Genomic DNA, 24,296 nt, shown 5'->3' with positions numbered 1-24,296 from the left:
TACCAAAAATATAATTTTTTTGATTTCTGAGTGATACCAAAAATTCAAAAATCATTAAAAATAAAAAAACTCGACGTTGTGACCTCGTGAAACTCATAAGCTTATTAAATCTTTTTGAATTTTTTGTTTCGTATGATCGAGTGACGAGTTCTGATGTCCACCGCAAAATCCATTCTTTTGTGAGCTGCCTGTCAAAATTTGTCACCAATGGCTTATTTTCCAATATTTTGGATTGGATTTTTTTCTAAGCATTCTTTGAATTGTACTTAATATGATTATTTAATTTAAAAATAAAATATTTGTACCATAGCTTCGAAAAAAATTCACAAAAATGTGCTTGATATGTTGATTTCAAACCATACCCCCTCCTTAACGTACTCTCCGAGGCACGGTGAGACGGCTCGTGTCATTATTGGAAATGAAAATGGTTTGTCTTTGGCAGGGATCGAACCCACGTCTACTGGCGTATGAGGCCAGCGTTTATGCCGTTACCCACGGCCGCTCATTTAACTTGAAATAACAGAGAAACGGTCGATTTTAGGTGTATAATGCTACCATTACCTTTTGTAATGCTTGAAAAGACCTTTAAAATAAGTAATATTAAAGGTCTATTACATTCAAACTAAGCGAGATATGCTGCAAAAAAATTGATGACTAATGTATTTTAAGAAAAAAATGAGAATTATATTTAACCCCTCATTCACCAGAATTTTAATAGGTCATTTTACTTCTAAAGGGTGATTCATTTAGAGATACTTTTTTTGGTGAGGATTTGTTGGGAGATCGTGCATGAATGGTATCACCTAAAGTTGCTTTCTTATTCAGTATTGTTTAACATTTCATCCTAGAAAGACTTAATTCGCCACAACGTCTAGAAATTATTTAGCTGTATTACGAAGATAGGCGTTCAATGAGGAAGGTGTTTCGTGCGCTTAGAGCAAAAAAAAATGTTTTCCGATGAGGCCTGTTTTTGGCTTAATGACGACGTGAATAAACAAAATGCCCGTATTTGGGTTGATGAGCAACCGAGAGGTTCAAGAGTTGCCAGTACATTCAGAAAAAACCACTGTTTGGTGTGGTTTATGGGCCGGTGTCATCGTCGGTCCATGTCTTGGACCGGCCAGAATGTTACTGTGAATGGAGACCATTATCGCGCCATGATAACGGACTATTTGGTACCAGAAATTGAAGTTCGTAGTTTAAGTGACATTTGGTTCCAAAAATATGGCGTTAACTGCCATACATCCCGTGAAAGCATGGCTTTACTGAGAAAACGTTTCGGTGAGCAATTTATTTCACGCTTCGGACCAGTGACTTGGCCGCCTGTATCCTGTGACATCACACGTCTAGTCGTTTTCCTCTGGGGCTACCTCAAGTCCAAGGCTACATGAATAAACCGGCTACGATTGTGGCATTGGAGGCCAGTACTACTCGAGTCACTGGTCAAATACCAACCGAAGAGCTCGAACACGTCATCGAGAATTAGACCTTCAGAATAGACCGTCTTAACCGCAGTCATGGTCAACATTTGAAAGAAATTAGGTATCTTTAAGAAGTAATCGTAAAGAATGGTTCTTTTTTTACGACAATCACGATTATCAAAAAAAAATTCATTTTTTTCGTTGTTTTTCCTTTTTTAAAAAAGTACCTCTACATGAATCACCCTTTACAATACCTTTTATTATAGTGTTATTTCTATGTTCAAAAAGTTGGACGGGTTTAAAATGAATGGTTTTTGAAAAACAAATAAGATCAATTTATAGAGCGCATTTTTAAATTTCCTTAAAAATCTTTCTTTTTCTACATGTAACTTGAAAATGATAAGTGATACAATAATGAAAAACAAAAACAAAATTTTTATCCAACAAAATCCTACATTTTTGTGTGGTATCTTTTTTTCGTATTCTTATCATTTTCGAGTTAGATGGAGAAAAGGAAGATTTTTAAGAAAATTTAAAAATGCGCTCTATAATTTGATCTTATTTTTTTTCAAAAACTATTCATTTTAAACCCGTCCAATTTTTTGAACATAAAAACAACACTATAATAAAAAGTATTGTTGAAGGAAAACGGTGCATTTAAATTCTGATGGATGAGGGGTTAAATATACTTCTAATTTTGTCTTAAAATACAATAGTCATTAATTTGTTTCGCAGCATATCTCGCTTAGTTTGAATGTAATAGACATTTAATATTGCTCATTTTAAAGGTCTTTTCAAGCACTACAAAAGGTATTGGTAGCACTATACATCTAAAATCGACCGTTTCTCTTTTATTTCAAGTTGAATACACCGATTTGAACATGCACCAAAAACACAAACTCTTTTCACCCACCATATCTCTTTTTGTATTATAACTAGAAGATTTATGAAGGAACTAATATCTTTGTTTTTTTATAAGCTACAAAAATGTTTTATACAGTTTTAGTTAGATGCACAGTTTTTAAGGTATTCGCAAAAAACTGTTCGAAAAGGTGTTGTTTCAATGAAAATAGCCAATTTTCAACCACGAATAACTCAAAAAATATTGAGTTTTCAAGAAAAAATTATAGAACAGTTTTTGCTTAGAATTAGGTTCTCTAGCCACTTCCGTAGTTATTTTAACCAAGAAATTTTCCACCCCTGAGAAGGGGAGGAAACCACTCCCAAGATAAAAGCACACAATCAGTATAGGGTAGACTTTGAATTAGGAGATAAGTAGAAGCTATTCCAAAAATTTCATTAAAATCCTTGGTGTCATTTTTCAATGAAAACTGCCAATTTTCAACGACGAATAATTCAAAGTATTGAGTTTTCGAAAAAAAAATATAGAACAGTTTTTGCTTATTATTAGGGTTTCTAGCCACTTCTGTGGTTATTTTAACCAAAAAATGTTGCACCCCCGAGAAGGGGTAGGAACCACCCCCAAGATAAAAGCACACATCGGCATAGGGTAGACTTTGTTTCTTGAGCTATTCTCTACTTATTGTGAAAATATCAAGTAAATCGATGTAGTAGGATGAAATTCGGAGCCAAATAACCTCATTGACTGCCCTATTATAACATTTTTAAAATTTTATTTTTAGTTAAAATTGTTTTGAACCTTCAAAAACTATGAGTACGTGACGAATATTCTATAATTACTGTTTTTAATTGTATGAAAATGGCATAATTCCACTACAGTTCAGTTTGCGGGCTATAACACTACAAAAACAATAATGCAGTTGCAAAAAGTGCAAAGAATAGCTTGCATAGGAATCACCCGTGCACTGATTTTGTGTTCCTCTGCCTTCTTATAGATAAGGCCCCACTACTTATACATGTAAGAGGCTAATGAAATTTTAGCCCCACAATGCAGTTTCTGCGCTGCTTCAAGCCCTCGGCCTATGCTGCTTCACCACTGGCTTGAAGGGGATTTTTCTGTGGTTCTCATCCACTTGGCAACTTCTTCATTAGCAACCAACTTACTAATACGATAAATATAGAGGTAAGCGCGGCAGTGAAATCCGGTGACCCACTCTGGGTCTTAATCTCATCCCTCTCTACAGTCTAGTCGATGGTTCTTTACTCGTTCGTCATTAATACCTGTCGAGATAAAACACATACTTTTTATGTAGTATCATTTCTTTCACGCATGAAACTTGAAGACAAACAAGCTACCGCCTGTTTTTAAGTGAAGACACATGTTATTTTTATGAACACTCTACACTCAGTACATCGAAAAGAAGAGATAGGGACAAAAAAGATAGCGGGCGTTTTCAGATTTTAAGTACAATTGGACGGGATTCTGCAGAAAGCATCCAAACCACACTTTGTTAAAACTGAGATATTAGCCAAAAACTTTACGATAAAATTTAAAATTCTCTATTAAAAATAATCATGGTTTAACATTAAAATCGTCAATATATGCATTAGATTTGATTTCACACATACAGTTTGATTCACGAAAACAGTCGTTAAAAAAAAAAGAATGTGTGTGTACTTTGTACTCACGTAAGAAGTTATACTTCTATTATATAATTTCAACGAAATAAATATACTTAACAGTTACAATACAAAAAATTAACAATAATTACCAAAAATTAACCAAAACTTAACAAAGCCAAAAATTAAAAAAAAATATGAATCGTCCGGGATTTGAACCCGCGATATCTCGATCTCTGGTCCAATGCTCTACCAACCAGGCTATCAAGGCGCCTGTTATTGACATTTCGGATATACATAATTACACATCACGGTGACAAGTGAAATATAAAAATAGATATTTTATTATTTTACGCCCAAGGAAGACAAATTCAAAGACACAAAAATTATAATACATAATACATTTACTAAAAAACACTAATATATTATTTTAATGGCTTATTTGCGCTGATACATAATTTGAAAGATTAGCAACTAAACGTCATACTGTCTGTCTGCGCATGCGCGCAGTATTATGAAATTTTACTCTCAATCGCGTCTAAAGAAGTATAACTTCAAAAATCCACTTTTGTGGCTTGGTTCCCTTCTGCAAAACAACTTAAGTGAATTCAAAGTTAACAAACATTTATTTTCCATTACTGAGTTACATAATCAGGCGTATAATCTAAAAAATGATAATATGAAATTGCTATTAGGATTGAATAATTTGTTTGATTTCAAAATCTGGAAGTCCCGTAAATTCAAGAAAACAGTTGCTTTAAAAAAATTCACTTTTGTGGCTTGGTTCCCTTTAAGTGAATTTGCATAAAGGAACCAACCCACATGGATCTGTTTTGCAGAACGCTGTTATGCTGCATCGATTGTTGGTTGGTTCTTTTGCTCATAGATGACGGTATATATCGTATATGGCTTGGTTCTTTTCTACAGAAGTATCTACGGGGTATTTTACAACCTATGAGACTGTTAATGGGAAAAATACATATTTGTGGTTTGGTTCCTTTCTGCAGAATCCCGTCCAATTTGTGACGTTTCTGGTTTGTTTACTTGCAGCTGTCAGTTTGTTGGATTTTTTGCTGTTTTTTTGTACTGTTTTTGCATTTAGAAGTTATTTATATTACACAAACAGTTATTTTCAGAACTAATTTTATATTGGAGTTTGAAATTTTATGGTAAGTGTATCTTATTTTGTCATTAATTTACATACAAAGTTAACCTCATTCACACAGTTAAGGAATCTTCTTCTAGTGCCGATTCCACTAATGAAGGTTGTGAAAGAAATGACAAAAAGAAAATATTATATTGAATTATTTTAGATTATTCCTGGAAAAACTCCAACCTCACACGAATTTATTAAGCTATTCCAAATTTAGCTGTAATTCTGCACCAAAATTTTAGAGAAAAAGTAACATTTTACATTCTATTTATTTGATAACGTCAAATTTTATAATATAATCCGTCATCGGAGCAGTAGCCACTTGTTGTTGATGCAAGGGTAACCACTTGTGTTGTTAATGACGCACGGGTAAAGAACCATGGACTCAACTGTATGTTATGGATTTTCTTAGCTTCTACCATGTCATGCTCACCTCACAGAATCAGCGACTACGACCAAGCGTGAAGTGGCTGTCCATTACCACAAGTTGTGGAGGGGCTATAGGAACGGTTTTGATGTAATTGTTCGGCAGTGGAATCCGGTACGTATTTCCGGGTACGACTCTGGAGAAATTCGTCTTAGCAGACGATAGATTGTTCATTATATTCGCCTACTACTTAATGAAGAATATAGTCTTCTGGAGACTCTGGAAACTGAGACACCAGAAGCTCTGAGGAAGACATCAGAGAGGATGTCGAAAGCTCGGCACAGTGACAATCGATGCCTTTCAACCCAGAAGCCTGACGAGTATAATATTCGTTTTTGTAATAATAAAGAAAAGTCCCAACTGTGTCAATAGACAAACATCCCGTAACCGCAATTTTGTCCCCATTCACCGTCAATTATTCTCATAATTCCTATTACTTTCTTATATAACTTTCTTTTCTTCTATCTTATCCTCTCTCTTCTTTAACCTATTCACCCTTTTCAACTAGCTTCTTCGTTCCCTCACTGGTTCCAAACTCCTTTACACACTAATCATTACTAACCACACGAATCCCTATTAATCAAAACCCAATTAATTCACCCTACTATCTTCTCACTTTTCTTTCATTTCATTACTTCGTTCAGTTTAACCCTAACCCCCTCTTTTCTCTCAATCCATCTCTTTCCCCTATTACATCTGTCCTTTGACCCTACATCACAGTCCTTTACTTTTTGTCTTTGACTATTTCCAAATATATTTTACCTCTCCACTTAACATTCATCCCTTAATTTCAGTTCTCACATTTAAACTCAGTGAATATTACAATTAAATATATCAATATTCGTCCTCTTAATTCTGTTTTACTAATTTTATTTTATTCATTACACCTGTTTACAATATTAATTTAATTTTAATTTCATTTTGTATCAACTGGGCTCACCTATAATCTAAAGGCCGCGTCTCACCATCAAATAATTTGATCAAACAGTTTGAGCAAACTTGACGTACTTGAGGAAGTACGTCAAAGTGACGTCACAATTGCAGGTTTTTTGAAATTCTAAAAATCTGTGCTCTCACTATCAGTCTAGTTTGATCAAATTTTTTGTATTGAGTTGTCTAACTTGTTTGTACTGTATTTAAAATTAAAATTTTTCATTATTATCCACAATGAACACTCAGGATGTGACGTCACTAACTGTCACTTTCAGTTTGCTCAAACCAGTTTGATCAAATTATTTGATGGTGGGACGCGGCCTTTACATTTCTTTATCTTAAATTTTACATACCCACCACTTTGTCACAAGAATTTTCTCAAATTTTTAAAGATGTTTCATAATAATTGCAATCCTTTTAATCATACATACATATTTCCTACTATTAGATTGACTATATCTAACTCCAATTTATTATTTTAACAATCTTCATTCACATTTAAATAAAAAAATTTGCCTTCTACATATACAACCACCAATACAATATTCATACAAGGTAGCGAGAAAGTGTGGAAACACGGTAATTTCTCGGAAACAGCTTGACCGATTTTTATAAATTTTGCTGGGTATGGGTTTTCTAATGCGGCCGATATTATAGTGGTAATTACATTGTTGTCAAATCTTCCGTTTTTCTGGAAATATAATGAACTTTCTTATTTTAAATGGAACACCCTGTATATTTTTTACGTTTTGAAGTTCTTAATAAATACTGATTATTTTTTATATTATATTCCTTATACCTAAATGCCACAATTTCAGAGTTATTGCTCCATTTATTAAAAAAAAATTAACAAATTATAAAAATCAATTTTATCGGCCCGGGTTGACATTATTTTAGGTTCTTTGGATCATTAGGAACAAAAAAGATCTTGTGTAATTTTCCTCAAAAGTTAATCGTTTCCGAGTTATAAACAATTTAAAACTGAAAAAAATCGAAAAATGACGATTTTCTATGTTTAAAAACACGTGTAAAAAATATTATTTTGGAAATTTCGAAGTGCCTAAACTTAAGTTCAAACCTTATTGTATCAGATACCGATAAGTGATTTGGTCTTATTCTATTTTAAAATATTATTTTTTAGTTGATATTGCCCGATCGCCCGTCCTCTCGTATGAGCTTCATTAAAATTTAAAAAACAAAACAGTATTTTAGAATAAAACATGCCAACAGTTCTTATAGGGATCTGATACAAGAAGGTTTGAGCTTGAATTTAGGTACTTTCTAATTTTAAAAATGATTTTTTTACTTGTGTTTTTGAACCCTAAAAATAGTCATTTTTCGATGTTTTTCAGTTTTAAATTGTTTATAACTCGGAAATAATTAACTTTAGAGGAAAATTACAAAAAACCTTTTTTGTTCCCAATGATACAAAGAACCTAAAATAATATCTACTCGGGCTCAAAAAAATTGATTTTTTATAATTTGTTTAAATTTTTTTTTAATAAATGTAGCAATAATTTCGAAATTATGGCAGTTAGGTATAGGGAATATAATATAAAAAAATAATCAGTATTTATTAAGGACTTCAAAACGCAAAAAATATACAAGGTGTTCCATTTAAAATAAGAAAGTTCATTAGATTTCCAGAAAAATGGAAGATCTGACAAAAATGTAATTACGACTATATTATCGGCCACATTAGAAAATCCTTGCTCACCAAAATTTATAAAAATCGTTCAAGCGGTTTCCGAGAAATTACTGTGTTTCCATACTTTCTCGCTACCCTGTATAAAGTTTGCCAACAGGGTAATTTCTCTGTATAATAGTATTCCAATTCAAAATTTATTCTTTCTTCTCTCTCACCACTATCTGTTTTATCTTTTTGTTTATCATTATTACTAATCAAATCACATTCTTCCTTTTTAATTAATTTGATCAGTTTAATTTTATAGTCAATTTGTAGTCAACAGTTAAATAAAAATAATTTTATATTTTAAATTTTGTAAAACATAATTTTCCTTTCTTAAAAAAAAACAATAGAGTTAAATGATAGACATTTTCAGATATTAAAATCTTTACCATATCATTGTTTTGGATCATGACCTTTTGTTAAAACTTTTGAAAATCGACTACCTTCTTCTTTTACTGTCAATGTCACTTCAAATAGTTCCTTAGAGATAGTGCAAACACACCTGGCCATGGAGCTGCGCGAAGGAGGAGTCAAAATTCACGTAAAGGCAGAAAGGTTGAAACGTTATACAGTGCGTTTCGCATGGAAGTGGAGACTAAATCAAATTTCGTCTACTACGCCGTGGTCACGAGTGTTTGCACTATCTCTACAAACCTTTGACACTTGGTAGTCAACGTTGGCCTAAGATGGTTGGTTAAGGTTGTCGATTAGAGTTTCACCATGTTCCCAGAGGTTATATCTATTAACATCGGCATTTAGCCTTTTCAATATTACAACAACATAATGTAGATTTAATTATAATTACAACCATTGTTTGGTTCTGGGCCTATTTAGCAAGTATTTGAGTAAGTAGTCATAACCACAATTTTTAACTTTCAAAATTTCAACCATCTTTTCAATTTTAATAGTGGGATTACTTATTCTATTTTAGATTCACTGATGATGGACTGATAGGTCCGAAAACGTTCCGAATGAACATATTTTATTCAATCCATTGGGCTTTTTTAAAATTTTAGTAAATATACCTATTACGTAGAAGTGGTTTTACTTCATGTTAGAGTTTGTTTAACTATACGGTATACAGCCAACCCAGGGAACTACCCCTTTTTAGAATATTAAGCTTCGTTTTAGGTTTAATTGTGTTTAAATAAAATATATTTTCTTTAACTCCTGTGCACTTCCCAAGAAAATCGTCGGAATATATGAGTCAATCTATGAAGCCTTAAAACTAAACGACTCATGGTCCGAGATTGTCCTTAATCCTGATTTTCTTCCGCTGATGTTTCAAATATACTGGAAAGTGAGAGATATAGACCAACTGGCGCATCATTCCTTAATTTGTCTGGTCCAGCTGGCGTCTCTTTCCGGAGGAATTCTTCCCAATGATGAAATTCGACTGAAGTATCTGCATTCTTATTTGGTGTCATTTTTTAATCTCATCTCAAAGTAAGTATGTATTGACATTATTACGAGCATCAACGTACGTTCAAGCGCATGAAAAAATTTTCTTTAAAATGTTAACAAAGTTTGAACTCAAGTACCTTTTTTATTTGTGGCCCAATTTTGATAATTTGGTTTATGACAAACGTTGGCTATCATCAGAGGAATCTGTACATTGTCAACAGCTGTTCTTAAAAGGTTTGTAGTGCCGACTCCATGGCATTGATGTTTGACAAATGTAGATCAAACCAAAGAAATTAAGACACGTATTGAAATAGCATGAGCAGAACTAGTTAGAACGGCAATCAACAGGGTCCGCATAGCCATGATGATTTCCAACCTTCGATAGAAGATGGAACTTAAAGAAGAAGAAGAAGCCGACTCCATACCATTATCTATGGTTCGTTAACCAGGAAGTATGCCTACGACCTGAAGTACTCTTTCCTTCAGACTTTTCTTCTATATTATTAGTTTTAGGAGTTCATATTTGTCATTTTTTAAGAGGTGGAAAGCATTCAAGCTTGCGTTTTTATTCTTTCTTTCTTGGCTCTACAACTCTTGATTCTTTTTCGCGCGTTTTTCTATTTTTCTTTACTCTTCTGGTCTTGTTCAGCAATCTCCCATTGTTGCACCGCCCCCCCCCATTTTACGTAGATCACTCGATGATCTTCCTTTCTTCTTTTTCTCTAAGTACCGTGCTTAAATTTTAGGCGTGGGTAGCATCCATGACAATTTGCCGATATCGTTATCGATCTTGTGCGGCATGTAACAATTGATCTGCTGATAAGCCAGTCCATTGACGAAGTTTTTGGAGCCATGAATATTTCTTCCTACCAATTCCTCTTTTTCCGTCGATCATTCCGTTAAGTATTAGCTGCAGCATCCTTATCTGCTACCTCTCAATATATGCCAGAGATATTCAAGATTTCTCTTTTTTTATCATCTTGATTAAGTCATCACAATATCTCACAATCAATATAAACAAAACAGAATACCTTAGAATTAAAGACGAAGAAAGAGACCCACAACTCTCGATTGGAGATATAAAACAATGCGAAGAATTTAAATACTTAGGGACAGTCATAGCGAAGGAAGGAACATCGAAACGGGACATCCAGCAGAAAATACAACAGGGTCGAAATGTGGTACAAACACTAAACTCGTTACTTTGGTCTCCTAAAATTAGTTTACAAACCAAAATGACAATCTACAAGTCGGTTGTAGAACCAATTACGGATCTGAATGTTGGCAAATGACAATGAATGAAAAGAAAAAACTGGAAGTAGTAGAAATGGACTATCTGAGAAGAGTGTGTCGGATATCTAGACTTGATCACATCCCAAATGAAGAAATAAGAAGGAGGACAAGAAGAATCTACAATACCGTAGATGTACTGGAATCCAAACAACTTTTATGGTACAGGCATGTAATGCAAATGGATGACGAACGATGGCCAAAACAGGCTTTAAACTATGTCCCATGGAATAGAAGAAGAAGAGGAAGACCAGCACTGGAATGGAGAGAAGGAATCAGAGAAATAATGAGAGATAGAGCCATAAATGAGGAAGAATGGACCGACCGAAAAAGGTGGAGATCGAAATGAGGGATGCGGCAGAGGCTGTAGGACCCCCGTAGATATAGATAGATTAAGTCATCTTCCTTTCTAAGACTAATCATTTTGTTATTTCATGTTGGTTCAGTGTCCACCTGTATATAAGTTAGTTGTTTATTTTCAACTGTGTTTGCTTATGAGATTGTCTGCTGAGACCATATTCCTCTTCCAACGTATTAATATTATTTACTATCTTTTGTAATTCTTCTACGTTGTCAGCTTATGTTAGCTGTATCATCAGCATATCGCAAATTTTTTAATTACCTCTTTAATTCTGCTGTGCAAGTTGAAAGATCATTTCGACATAAATATTAAACATTAGGGGGGAAAAGACGCAGTCCTGTCTAAGCAACATACTGATTTATTTTAAGACGACAATATTTGATACACTATATTTTTTTGTTTCAGTGTTACCATAAAAAATAAGGAGGCACTGGGTTTGTCAAATATCGTCAAGAAGTTAATTACGTTTTTCTTACCTTGCATTTTTCAGTTACCAGATGGAATGAAGGATACTTTATTAGATGAATTTACAAGAATTACTTGCCATCTGTGCGACGGGGCCGTAATGGAAGAAATAGTAAGTATTCGTATATGTGAAAACAGCAGACGGGCCGTGAATTGTAAGTTTTTTGAATTCCCTCTTGTCTTCTTCGCTTCAGCATCCATCTGGCTTGCAATTTTTAGAAGCCATGGAGGTATTACCAGGAAAATGGTCCAATAAGTTTTCAATTAAATATCTTTTAGGAATAATTTTAATATTTTTAATATTTCTATTAGGTTGAAAACTTTAAAACTTTGACTTTCAGTTACCAGATGTCGTTAGACACCTACTCCATGGACGTCAGTTGCAATGCGGGGATAAGCTCTCGGAGATTGGTCACTTGGGGCTGAGAGCAGCAGGCCTACGCCTCTCTAACGATAACTCCAAATAGAGTCAAAAATCGTCGATTTAGAGTGCTGGCTTGCGCTCTTTGTTCTAAGTGAAAAATAAGACAGTTTTGCCTTCGCATTGCAACTGAATAAAAATGGTATACATTTTTATTTCATTTAATATTATTTATGTTTTTTTTTCAAAATAGTTCCTTATATCATTCAAAAAACAGATGGTATTTCCTATGAATTCTCGATATGATTAACCATCTTAATCCATACTTTCTTTCTTGTGCCGCTTGCATCTGTTGACCATTATTCTAGAGGTAGCCCAATACCTTTTCCGTATTGATATTCTCTCTATATCATACAGATTCCACAGAAATGTACAGGAATCGGTGAAACTATTCTGTCCCCAGCTGCAGGGCAATTATCTGCCAATGCCATAAATATCTAGAATCAGGTAACATGAGACCAAACGACCCCTTTGAAATCTAAAATCGACAATATGAGAAAGAAAGTCTCTCATCCGTGACAAAAATCACCAATCAGGCGGAAAAAAAATTAAATGTGGAAAGCAGTCATTTTATTTTAAATTTTGTAGGAAAACGAAGAAGACCGATATTTTACCGACGCATTTGACAATATGTTAGAAGCTTGGACCGGCCTAATACAAGACCTCTCACACTCACATTACGACGACAAATTTCAAGACTGCGCCAAACAAGTGTTTAATAAATACGTTCAGTGCCATCTAGCGCCACCAGATGGATGTAGAAGAAGTAATGTAGACGTAGACGATGATAACGAAGATAACGACAGGGTTAGATACAAGGATCAGTTACAGGTTATAGGAATGTTTGGTAGAGTTGTGCCAGGCCATTCATTACAGCTTTTGTACAAGTAAGTTGGAAAAGTTTTTCTTATATTAGACATGTGTTATCAGAATGTAAATACAGTATAACTTCAAGTCGAATTAATGATACTATGTAACAAATTAAGCATTTCAATAATGTTTTTCTATTTTTTACACGTATTTCTTGCAATTTAGATTACTTGAAGACCGAATAACGAAGTTTTCGTACCACATTCTATCGATGCAAAAGGGTGCGATGAATTTGAATCAACACGCAGGATTAACCGATCTATTCGAAGATATTCACTGGGTAACTTTAATTTCTGGCCATGTTATTTGTATGGATAGCGACGGAGAGACGCCTATGATTCCGTCAGCGATTATGAAATATTCAATAGGTAAGGAAATTTAGGTTACGTGCACGATTGAAACGGTGCCAAAGATACTACCATTCCACCCCTTATTTTTTTTTAATTATATACGAATTTATAATACCGTATTTATTGACCGCCCCAGGTATAATAAGAGTTTTACTTATCAAGTCTACTATAGAGCGTTTCTCGTTGAGAATGGAACGTTGCTTAGATAGGCCAATGTATTTCTTATGGACGATAGAAGCGCGCCGATGACACGCCGCACTGATTAGAATGAATCGTATATCGGCAGTCGAGTATCCACCCTTGCCCGAGAGGTTCGGCAACACTGATCTCCAAAAGTGCAATGTTCCATTCTTAACGTGAAACAAAGTATAGTTCCCATTCGAAAACCCTTGCATTTCTCACACTTTTAGATACACGACTGTCTCATTGTATATCTCATAAATTTCGTTATAAGTTCCCTCGGAGATCCGTGGAAAAAATTTACGCCCAAAATAACAAAATTCAGTTTGGCAACACTGTCTGAATGTTGATAGTAACATATCCTTTTTTTAAGATAAACACAACTGTAATTTAGTCCAAACAAATTAATATATTTTTTTTTGTCGACAAACATGAGATTTTTCTTTGATTTCTAGCCTTTGATTAGTCAAGAGTAGTTTTGATTTCACAATTAGAGACCTACCTGTATTTTAGCTTAATTAACAGTTCCCCTGGGAAATATTCAGTCAAGGCGAACGTATGATCCTTATTGTTTATAATTCTCTTATTCATTGAGAGGGAAATGGTTGCCCAAGAGGCGTGATTGGGAATATACTTTGATTTTTTCTTTTGGTTGCTTAAATGATGGGAGAAATATTTGATTACAACTATTGTTCAAAGAATGATGCTATGGCAGATTGTGGTAGGGAGAATAGACCAAGGTAGACAGAGTTGAGGAATGGATTTTAAGTTCAGTTTTAGTCTTAGCTTAGTCTTGGTTAGAGTTCAGATTCCTGGTGGAGCTTTGAAGGGTCGCATCGGCGGTACCGAAGAAGTTGAGTCTAAGTGGAAGCAGAGATTCAAGCAGAATGTAGTGTTGGAAGTTTGTTCCTCTTCGTGGCTTGTTAGCCAAGTGCCGCTGGTACAGTCAAGACCATGGCGCCCTTTGCCGCTTTCAGGCAAAACGTCGGTTCATATTGGTGTATAATACACTATCAAAGTTCTTCCTGTAAGCAGTTATGAATTAAGTATTGATAATCATACTAAACACTTCGGCCAAAATAGTAAGACCGATTGTATAAATATGTTTGTGAGTTTTGTTGGAAATTTTCATGAAGTTAATCAAAATTGTACTATCTACTTAAATATTTTTGTTAAACTGCAAATTAAGTGATATGTTTGTGAGTTTTGCTGGAAATTTTCATGAAGTTAATCAAAATTGTACTATCTACTTAAATATTTTTGTTAAACTGCAAATTAAGTGATTAGTGTAGTGACTTAAACATCTTCAAAGAATCAATGACAGGACGATTCCTGGGCCAACAAAGGTATTTAAAATGTTAACCTTTTGTTATGTGATAATTGGACTCTTATAAATTGTAAAACCAGAAAGAGATCCATATTATTTTCTTTTTATTTTTTTTATTTTTCAATAAATTTGATTTTGTAATAATGTTTGGTTATTAATTATCTAACTCCCTTCTCTTGATCAACAATTAAGTAAGATTATAATAATATTATAATAACCCAACGATTGTCAATGTCATTTTTTACGTTTTCATTAATTATTGTTTGTTCCTTTAAAATTATTTTAAAGCATCCGCTCAAGAAAATTCTGACGATGATTAAAGTAATAATTGAAACGTCACCATGAATTTTAATTTATTTATGGGTTTTATCTTTAAGTGTATTATTTTTATTAAGTAAGAATCAACTAGGTAAGGAATAATAAGGTAGGTTATATTTATCTTTATGTAAATTTATATGTATTTTGCGATAATTATTTGTCGTTTATTAATTTTTTACTTGAGTTATTTTTCTAAAGTTTTTTTTGTTTTGTCTTCCATTTTCTTGGTAAGATGATGGCGCCCAATATTTTAATCAGTCTTTATATTGTCATTTCAATATCATCTATTTCCAAGCCAGCAAGAAAATGTAAAGAAACACCTCACAAAGAACTACCCCACATATATACCGATTTTGAGCAAGGGAGCCTTTGTTTGTTCCATGTAGCCCAAATACTCATCCCTTTCTTCTGATATATCAGCTTTCTCTTCCCAAAATTTTTGATCAAGTTTGACAATCTATAACTTTATAATTTGTACTCCTATTTTCAAGATTCTTGCATCAGTTTGTAGGTATGTACATATATTGACGTGGTTTGTTATTATTCCGGTAATAAAAAATTTTTTATTAGTTGGCATTATCCGGGGGTAAATGGAAACGTTGTATTTTCTCTTAACTTTAAAAAATTCTGTGGAAAAATTGGAGGGCTGATTTTGTTTCATACTCCTTTTGTTATCCTGGAGGTATCACTAAGGTTTTGTTTTTTGAATTATCCGAATATTTTTTTATTGTAAGAGCTGTAAATAAAAACTTGCTTTGAAGGTTTATTTAATTAAAATTATCAAGCACGCTAAAATTAACAAAAGAAAATTAACAACAAAACAAAACAATTCAATAGCGGGTATGTCCACCTTGCCTGGGGAATAGCCCGATATTCCTCTAACAGGGCCATAACTGTACCAAATTTTCTGGAGGCCTAGGATGACGGCAAATAGCTTTTTTATTCATTCCATAAATGCTCAATAGGATTGAGATCTGGGCTGCATGCGGACCATTCTAATCTTATTAATCCAACCTCTATTTTATAAGACAATCAGTGTTTTTATCTACAAAAAATGGTACAGCTCTTACAAGAAAAGAGATCAAAAAACAAAATTTTAGTGATACCTCCGGAATAATATGACAGGACTATGAAACAAAATCAGCTCTTCCATTTTTCCACAGAATTTTTTAAAGTTAGGAGAAAATACAACGCTTCGATTCACCCCTGTATAATGCCATGCAAGCAAAATTTTTTTGTTACCGGAATAATACTAAACGATATCAATACATGTACCTACAAACTGATGCAAGAATCTTGAAAATCGGAGCACAAATAATAAAGGCATAAATCGTCAAACTTAATAAAACATTTGGGTGGCGGAATTTTGTGCTGGTGAGTGTATTTAGCACATTTTTTCATTGTGTGTTTCATTAGGTTAATAGCAAAATATAATGTTTTAGATCAACATAGAGGCCAACAGTCAACATTACAGGCTTCTATGGCCGCAATAGAAGCTCTAGAGACAAAATTTTCGCAGCCCGAAAACCTCGAACAATGCGACCACGTTATCCGAATACTTTTCGACGTTATGAATCTATGTGCCTTGGAAGATTACGCGGCTTCAGCTAAATTAAAGCATCTTATGAGTCCAGAAGTAGGATCCACGGCGATGTGGTTCTTAAAGAGATGGTGTTTATCGTATCTGTTGCCGGTTGAAAATTATTACGAAGAGGTAAGTTCTTATTTTTGTACTTTTTAATATCATTTGAATATAGTAAGTACAAGGTGATTCAGTGAAACGGTACGATTTGGCAACGCTGCTGACGATAAAGTAGAGGAGCCGCGGGCTTGCAACGTAAACGTTGTGCTATTATATTCTATTTTGCCCATATCTCATTTACTCCTTTACCTGTTGTTACTGGGTTTATCTCAAATCTTTGTTCTAAACGTCTTTTATAAAGCTATTTTGTGTTTTGGTTCTGACACTGCCACCTCTTTTCTATGATATTGAGCCACTACTTTCAATGTTCCTAACCCAAGTCTTAATAGCCATGTTAGACGGAACTGCAGAACGGGGCGGCAAGTGGTAGTGTAAACGAAACGCAGGTACACGCACAAAACTTTCACCATTTTTGTAATAAGCTTTCACAGCAAATGCGCGTCATTCACCCGACCACGTCTCCATGATAACTAAACTTCCCACTCTCTAGATTCACAACGTTTACGTCGTAAGCCCGCGGCTCCTCTATTTTATCTTCAGCAGAGTTGTCAAATATAGTACCGTTTCACTGAACGGCCTTGTACAAGTCGACAGAAATATCTAAAATCGCCAAGGTCACACCGATCGAAAACTTTAGTTACGCGACGTTGTCAGATCAATCGGGTTTCAAAGGTTTTTCGGTTTTTTATTTGTTACCTTTTTCACAGTAAAATTTCCTTTTGCTTCCTCCTGCGTAAATTTTAAAACGTATATAATTTCACGGAATTGTACTATTCTCCTTGTCCTATTTTTCACGGCACTTATAATATTCATGTTTATTAAAACAATATTAAATGTATTCTAATTATTAAACAACTATTAGACGATTTTATCTGGCAATGTCGCAAAACCATTGATTTCGCGCACAATGCATTTTAAATGGATGTGTACTCTTTGCACCAACGTGTTTTACTGAAGTCCCCTCTCCTTGATTTGCTACCTGAGTGACCTTCGCGGTTTTAGATATGTCTGTACAGTTGTACTTTATATCCTAAAAAAGTATTGTTTCTAATTTCGCAAATATTATTAGTATTATATCTTAAACTAGCTGACCCGGCAGACTTCGTACTGCCTCAATAGATAAAAACAAACTGTTGTATACAATAAACTTAAAATTAACAAAAGGAATTCGTAATTAATAAACAAAAATGCTCGATGTGAATGAGGTTTTATTATTATTTTTAATTAATTACACATGATGTTTGAAATAATAAAGTTTAGTTAGAAGTAACAAAATAAAGTTTGTAGTGCAACAGTTACAATCTTAAATTTGTTTATCTTATAATGAATATAACAGCTTTATTATATCTACATTCAAAACAACCATCTATTTATTATTAGGTTCGGGGAGATTCCAAGTCTATAGGTGTTGATTAAATAAAATTAAATTCAATTAAAATTAAATAAAAAGTAAATGAAGTAAATTAAAAAATTCAATTGAATAAATGTAAATAAAAATAAAAAAACTGAATAAAATTAAATACAAATAAATAAAATCATATTAACTTAAATACAATTAAATAAAGTTAAAAAAGAATTAAATAAAAATAATAAATAAATTAAAAAATAATAATAAAATTAAATAAAAGAAAATATAGTCTAATAAAAATAAATAAAATTTAATAAAACGAAATAAAATAAAATAAACAAAAATAAATAAAATACTTAAACTAAATAAAATTAAACAAAATGAATTAAAATTAAATAAAATTTTATAAAATAAACAAAAATAAATAAAATACTTAAACTAAATAAAATTAAACAAAATGAATTAAAATTAAATAAAATTTTATAATTTGCTGCTTGTTCTTTTCGTGTGCTCAGAATTTTTCTCCTGCTTACGGTTCCGTTTAGAGATATTTTTTGAAAATTTCGCAAAATTAAAAAATTCATATTTTGCCCAATTTGAGTCCCAAAGTTAAACTGTGCCACTTCTCTTCTATGAAATTTGTCGCTCGTTCTTCTTCTGTCCTCAGAATATTCCTACGGCTTGAGATATTGTATTTCGGACACCGATTGTGCTAGACAAAAAATTTTAGTACGGTTCTGCTCGGAATTCAGCAAGGAGTCTACCTACTTAATTTCATATTTTTCACGTCATTATTGTGAGAGTTACGGCGTCATGGGCAACCCCCTAATGACATACGGGTATGAAATATAGACAGCAACCTACTCCCAGTACAGTCCAATATACCTGCAAAATTTCATAAAAATCGGTTAAGTCGTTTCGGAGGAGTATGGTAACAAACACTGCGACCGGCGAATTTTTATATAGATGTAAAATATTTAAATGGCTATTAAAAAATAACGGTCTGAGATAAAAAATTGAAAATTTAGGATTGTATGTATCTTTTGCTTCTACATCTCATAAAAATAGTAAAAAACGGTTTTTCCAAAAATTAAAAAAATATATCAGGGGGGGCAACACCCCTTATGACGTACGGGTATGAAACTCCATATTATCCTATTCCCAGACCGCTAGAATATACATGTAAAATTTCATAAAAATCTGTTCAGTCGTTCTCGAGTTATAAATGGTGTAACTAACACAACCTCGACTTTCTTTTATATATATAGATGTAAAATATTTAAATGGCTATTAAAAAATAACGGTCTGAGATAAAAAATTGAAAATTTAGGATTGTATGTATCTTTTGCTTCTACATCTCATAAAAATAGTAAAAAACGGTTTTTCCAAAAATTAAAAAAATATATCAGGGGGGGCAACACCCCTTATGACGTACGGGTATGAAACTCCATATTATCCTATTCCCAGACCGCTAGAATATACATGTAAAATTTCATAAAAATCTGTTCAGTCGTTCTCGAGTTATAAATGGTGTAACTAACACAACCTCGACTTTCTTTTATATATATAGATGTAAAATATTTAAATGGCTATTAAAAAATAACGGTCTGAGATAAAAAATTGAAAATTTAGGATTGTATGTATCTTTTGCTTCTACATCTCATAAAAATAGTAAAAAACGGTTTTTCCAAAAATTAAAAAAATATATCAGGGGGGGCAACACCCCTTATGACGTACGGGTATGAAACTCCATATTATCCTATTCCCAGACCGCTAGAATATACATGTAAAATTTCATAAAAATCTGTTCAGTCGTTCTCGAGTTATAAATGGTGTAACTAACACAACCTCGACTTTCTTTTATATATATAGATGTAAAATATTTAAATGGCTATTAAAAAATAACAGTCTGAGATAAAAAATTGAAAATTTAGGATTGTATGTATCTTTTGCTTCTACATCTCATAAAAATAGTAAAAAACGGTTTTTCCAAAAATTAAAAAAATATATCAGGGGGGGCAACACCCCTTATGACGTACGGGTATGAAACTCCATATTATCCTATTCCCAGACCGCTAGAATATACATGTAAAATTTCATAAAAATCTGTTCAGTCGTTCTCGAGTTATAAATGGTGTAACTAACACAACCTCGACTTTCTTTTATATATATAGATGTAAAATATTTAAATGGCTATTAAAAAATAACGGTCTGAGATAAAAAATTGAAAATTTAGGATTGTATGTATCTTTTGCTTCTACATCTCATAAAAATAGTAAAAAACGGTTTTTCCAAAAATTAAAAAAATATATCAGAGGGGGCAACACCCCTTATGACGTACGGGTATGAAACTCCATATTATCCTATTCCCAGACCGCTAGAATATACATGTAAAATTTCATAAAAATCTGTTCAGTCGTTCTCGAGTTATAAATGGTGTAACTAACACAACCTCGACTTTCTTTTATATATATAGATGTAAAATATTTAAATGGCTATTAAAAAATAACGGTCTGAGATAAAAAATTGAAAATTTAGGATTGTATGTATCTTTTGCTTCTACATCTCATAAAAATAGTAAAAAACGGTTTTTCCAAAAATTAAAAAAATATATCAGGGGGGGCAACACCCCTTATGACGTACGGGTATGAAACTCCATATTATCCTATTCCCAGACCGCTAGAATATACATGTAAAATTTTAAAAATCTGTTCAGTCGTTCTCTAGTTATAAATGGTGTAACTAACACAACCTCGACTTTCTTTTATATATATAGATGTAAAATATTTAAATGGCTATTAAAAAATAACGGTCTGAGATAAAAAATTGAAAATTTAGGATTGTATGTATCTTTTGCTTCTACATCTCATAAAAATAGTAAAAAACGGTTTTTCCAAAAATTAAAAAAATATATCAAGGGGGGCAACACCCCTTATGACGTACGGGTATGAAACTCCATATTATCCTATTCCCAGACCGCTAGAATATACATGTAAAATTTCATAAAAATCTGTTCAGTCGTTCTCGAGTTATAAATGGTGTAACTAACACAACCTCGACTTTCTTTTATATATATAGATGTAAAATATTTAAATGGCTATTAAAAAATAACGGTCTGAGATAAAAAATTGAAAATTTAGGATTGTATGTATCTTTTGCTTCTACATCTCATAAAAATAGTAAAAAACGGTTTTTCCAAAAATTAAAAAAATATATCAGGGGGGGCAACACCCCTTATGACGTACTGGTATGAAACTCCATATTATCCTATTCCCAGACCGCTAGAATATACATGTAAAATTTCATAAAAATCTGTTCAGTCGTTCTCGAGTTATAAATGGTGTAACTAACACAACCTCGACTTTCTTTTATATATATAGATATTTATCATACATATTGATATCTTTTTTAGCTGAGTCCGACATTAATAGGATGTTTAGGCAAAGACACACAAGGCGCTAGATTGGTTGTATCTTATGTATTGTCAAAAATCCAGTCAAATCTCTTCCATTTTCAATCAGAGCCGATATTGCTCCGGGATACAGTGGAGTTATTCTGTGATATTGTCTGCGTCAAACAAAAGTAAGTATTTTTTTCCTCGTGTGCTAGCAAAAAGTGTGTAATGCAAGCATCACTGGTGTTCCAAAGATGTTTGTGAACGTCAAAGGAAAGAATGTATTAAATTCCATGCGGAGAAATAAAGGGTATACAACATATGATATTGGGTTATAAGAATATAACTATGTAGTACTGGTAAATAGTACTGTAAGGCCCGGTACTTTATGTTTCGATTAACAGCCGATTAGTTAACCGGGGCTTAATCGGGACTTCTTTAGGGTCTCTTGCGCTGTAATAAATGCAATTATAAATATTATTATACTTTATACTTATTTATAATTATAATAATACTTGTAATTGCATTTATTACAACGCAAGAGACCCTAAAGAGGTCCCGATTAAACCCCGGTTAACTAACCGGCTGTTAATCAAGACATAAAGTACCGGGCCTAAGTGTGCTAAATAATTTGTTTCACAAGGTATGAAAATTTAAATAAACCTTAAGGTTTATTTCACAGACACATAGAAGAATCACTGTGACAACAGAAAAGAAGAGGGATTGGTTTGACTTTCTGACTACACCCTGTATATTATAGTTTGCCCTAGACGGAAAGAAGAAGAAGAACTATGTTACGTCATCATAGTCTCTTCTTGGTACGACACCATGTCTATTTTCTGATTACACCCTGTATATCACACGTGTTATTCATCAGCTGTCAATTAACAAACGGTTCCGGTCTTAGCTAAGTTCATGCTTTGACTAAGCTCGGCCGGTAATGCATATCCAACGCTTACCGACATTGGCGCCAGTGACGTCTGAGTTGGACTTTGACCGTCAGGCCCAACCGACCCATACTCTACTTTCTACTACACGATGACAATGACTGGAGACATCTTAATTTACAGTACATTGTTTAAGCACATGTTGAAAATAAAAAGTAAATGTATCCATAAATTAAGTATAACCTCTTGTGTCTACCCCTATGTTTCCCCCATCTACCCGTGGTGAGGTCTTTCCTGTCTTCTTCACTCTGAAAGACCCCTGGGTCTATTAAGTATCTTGTGTACAAAAAAACATAAAACACTCATTAACCCTTTCATTGCTGACGAAATATACCTAACGCGACCTGGATGCTAACTCGATTTTTCGCTGCATTTACATTGTAATGTTTTGGTCGAGATGGCCGTGGAATTGCTTCATCCATAATATGAATCTAAATTCACGTTATAAATACAGTTTTATCTACGAATTCAATAAAAATGCAACGTGTTTCAGTCAAAGTCGAACACATACTAACATTTAACTAAACGGATGTTGTGCAATCTGCATATGACCCCTGAAGACGTCATGCGCACTCGACAGTAGTAATGGTATGGCGTTCTTAGGCGTATCATCATTCAAAGGGTTAATCTATATTTTAACAGGAGTGGCGGCTCGTGGCCTTAGAGACAGGGTCGGCAAGATTTTTTTGTCTCCTCATATAGGTATGCCATCTAATTAAAAGGTTTAAATCATCAAAGGCGAATTTTTTGTTTTTTTTGTTTGGTTTACTTGACATTCTCTCTTGTGTGTTTCGACAATACGTTTTGATTATTTTGAGACAAGAGAAATCCCGTTCATTTGAGGCAGAAGTTAGTGGTAATAAGAGAATTTATGAACAGTTTGTTGCAGTGAATTGCAGTACTTACTATATAAAATTACACTTTCCGAAAATATTTGGATCAGCATTATTTTTAAGTAACTTGTAAATAAATATATTGGAAATTTTTTGGCGAAGGTAACTTTTAAATTTTGAATTATCAGAGAGGTCAAAAATTTGCAAATGTTCAAAATTCGAAAAACGAGTACCTGTCTATTTGCATAATACAGGTATCCAAAATTTCAAAATATACTAGTTTTTCGAGATATGTAACATCCCTTTGTCTTTTTTGGAGTGGTTCAAAAATATCAAGCGAATCCAAAACGTCACTGCGTATATTGGAAACTTCTATCATTACGAAAATCTCTGAGATTTTGCACCAGCTTTCTTATTTTATTTTTAGAATAAATGATGGCAATTGACTGATTTTGAACAACAATGAATATCAAATGGGTTTGGGCAAACACTTTCTTAAATATATTTAAAAGAGTAATCATTTAATAAAGTTCTCAAACCGATTGCTTCACGGATCGAGATATCACCGCTTTTAAAATCGTCGCCTTCGATAATAAAATAAAAAACTTCCAAAAAGCTATTCACGAAAATCTGCCACAATGAAAACTAACCGAGATTGATTTAAAGTTTCATCGCGTCTGACAAACTGTTTGCATTTTTTTCGAAAAAAATTGTTCTAAAACAGTAGTCCGTTTAGGCGAGCTAAAATGGCAAGAAAAGACGATATTCTTTAATTTTTTACACGTATCCTGCAGAACTATATTCATTATATGCGCATGACAGTGAGTAAATAAGGTTTGTGGTGCAATAGTTTTAACTTTTGCCTGGAGACCATCCAATTCACCGGACATCACGGCAGCGCCGTCGTAAATTTGCCTTACCAATTTATTTTTGATATCCAAAAATTTTAATCTGTCCTTTAAAACACCAAAAATATATCCT

The 24,296-nt window shown here is 33.2% G+C and overlaps 1 protein-coding gene across 1 annotated transcript in view; it reads left to right on the top strand.

The window, feature by feature from the left end:
* The window catches only part of LOC114326902 (exportin-4-like), a 48,969-nt gene that overhangs the window by 14,828 nt on the left and 9,845 nt on the right, over positions 1 to 24,296 (top strand). The window contains exons 4-9 of the mRNA XM_028275360.2: positions 9,284 to 9,551; positions 11,566 to 11,737; positions 12,635 to 12,933; positions 13,082 to 13,284; positions 16,534 to 16,805; positions 21,554 to 21,723. Coding sequence (XP_028131161.2) covers positions 9,284 to 9,551; positions 11,566 to 11,737; positions 12,635 to 12,933; positions 13,082 to 13,284; positions 16,534 to 16,805; positions 21,554 to 21,723 — 1,384 coding nt within the window. The remainder of the gene's footprint in view (positions 1 to 9,283; positions 9,552 to 11,565; positions 11,738 to 12,634; positions 12,934 to 13,081; positions 13,285 to 16,533; positions 16,806 to 21,553; positions 21,724 to 24,296) is intronic.

Source organism: Diabrotica virgifera, chromosome 5 (assembly GCF_917563875.1).
Source record: "Diabrotica virgifera virgifera chromosome 5, PGI_DIABVI_V3a".
NCBI classification, from domain to species: domain Eukaryota; kingdom Metazoa; phylum Arthropoda; class Insecta; order Coleoptera; family Chrysomelidae; genus Diabrotica; species Diabrotica virgifera.
Note: the sequence above shows the minus strand (reverse complement) of the source record. Positions and strands in the feature narration are given on the sequence as shown.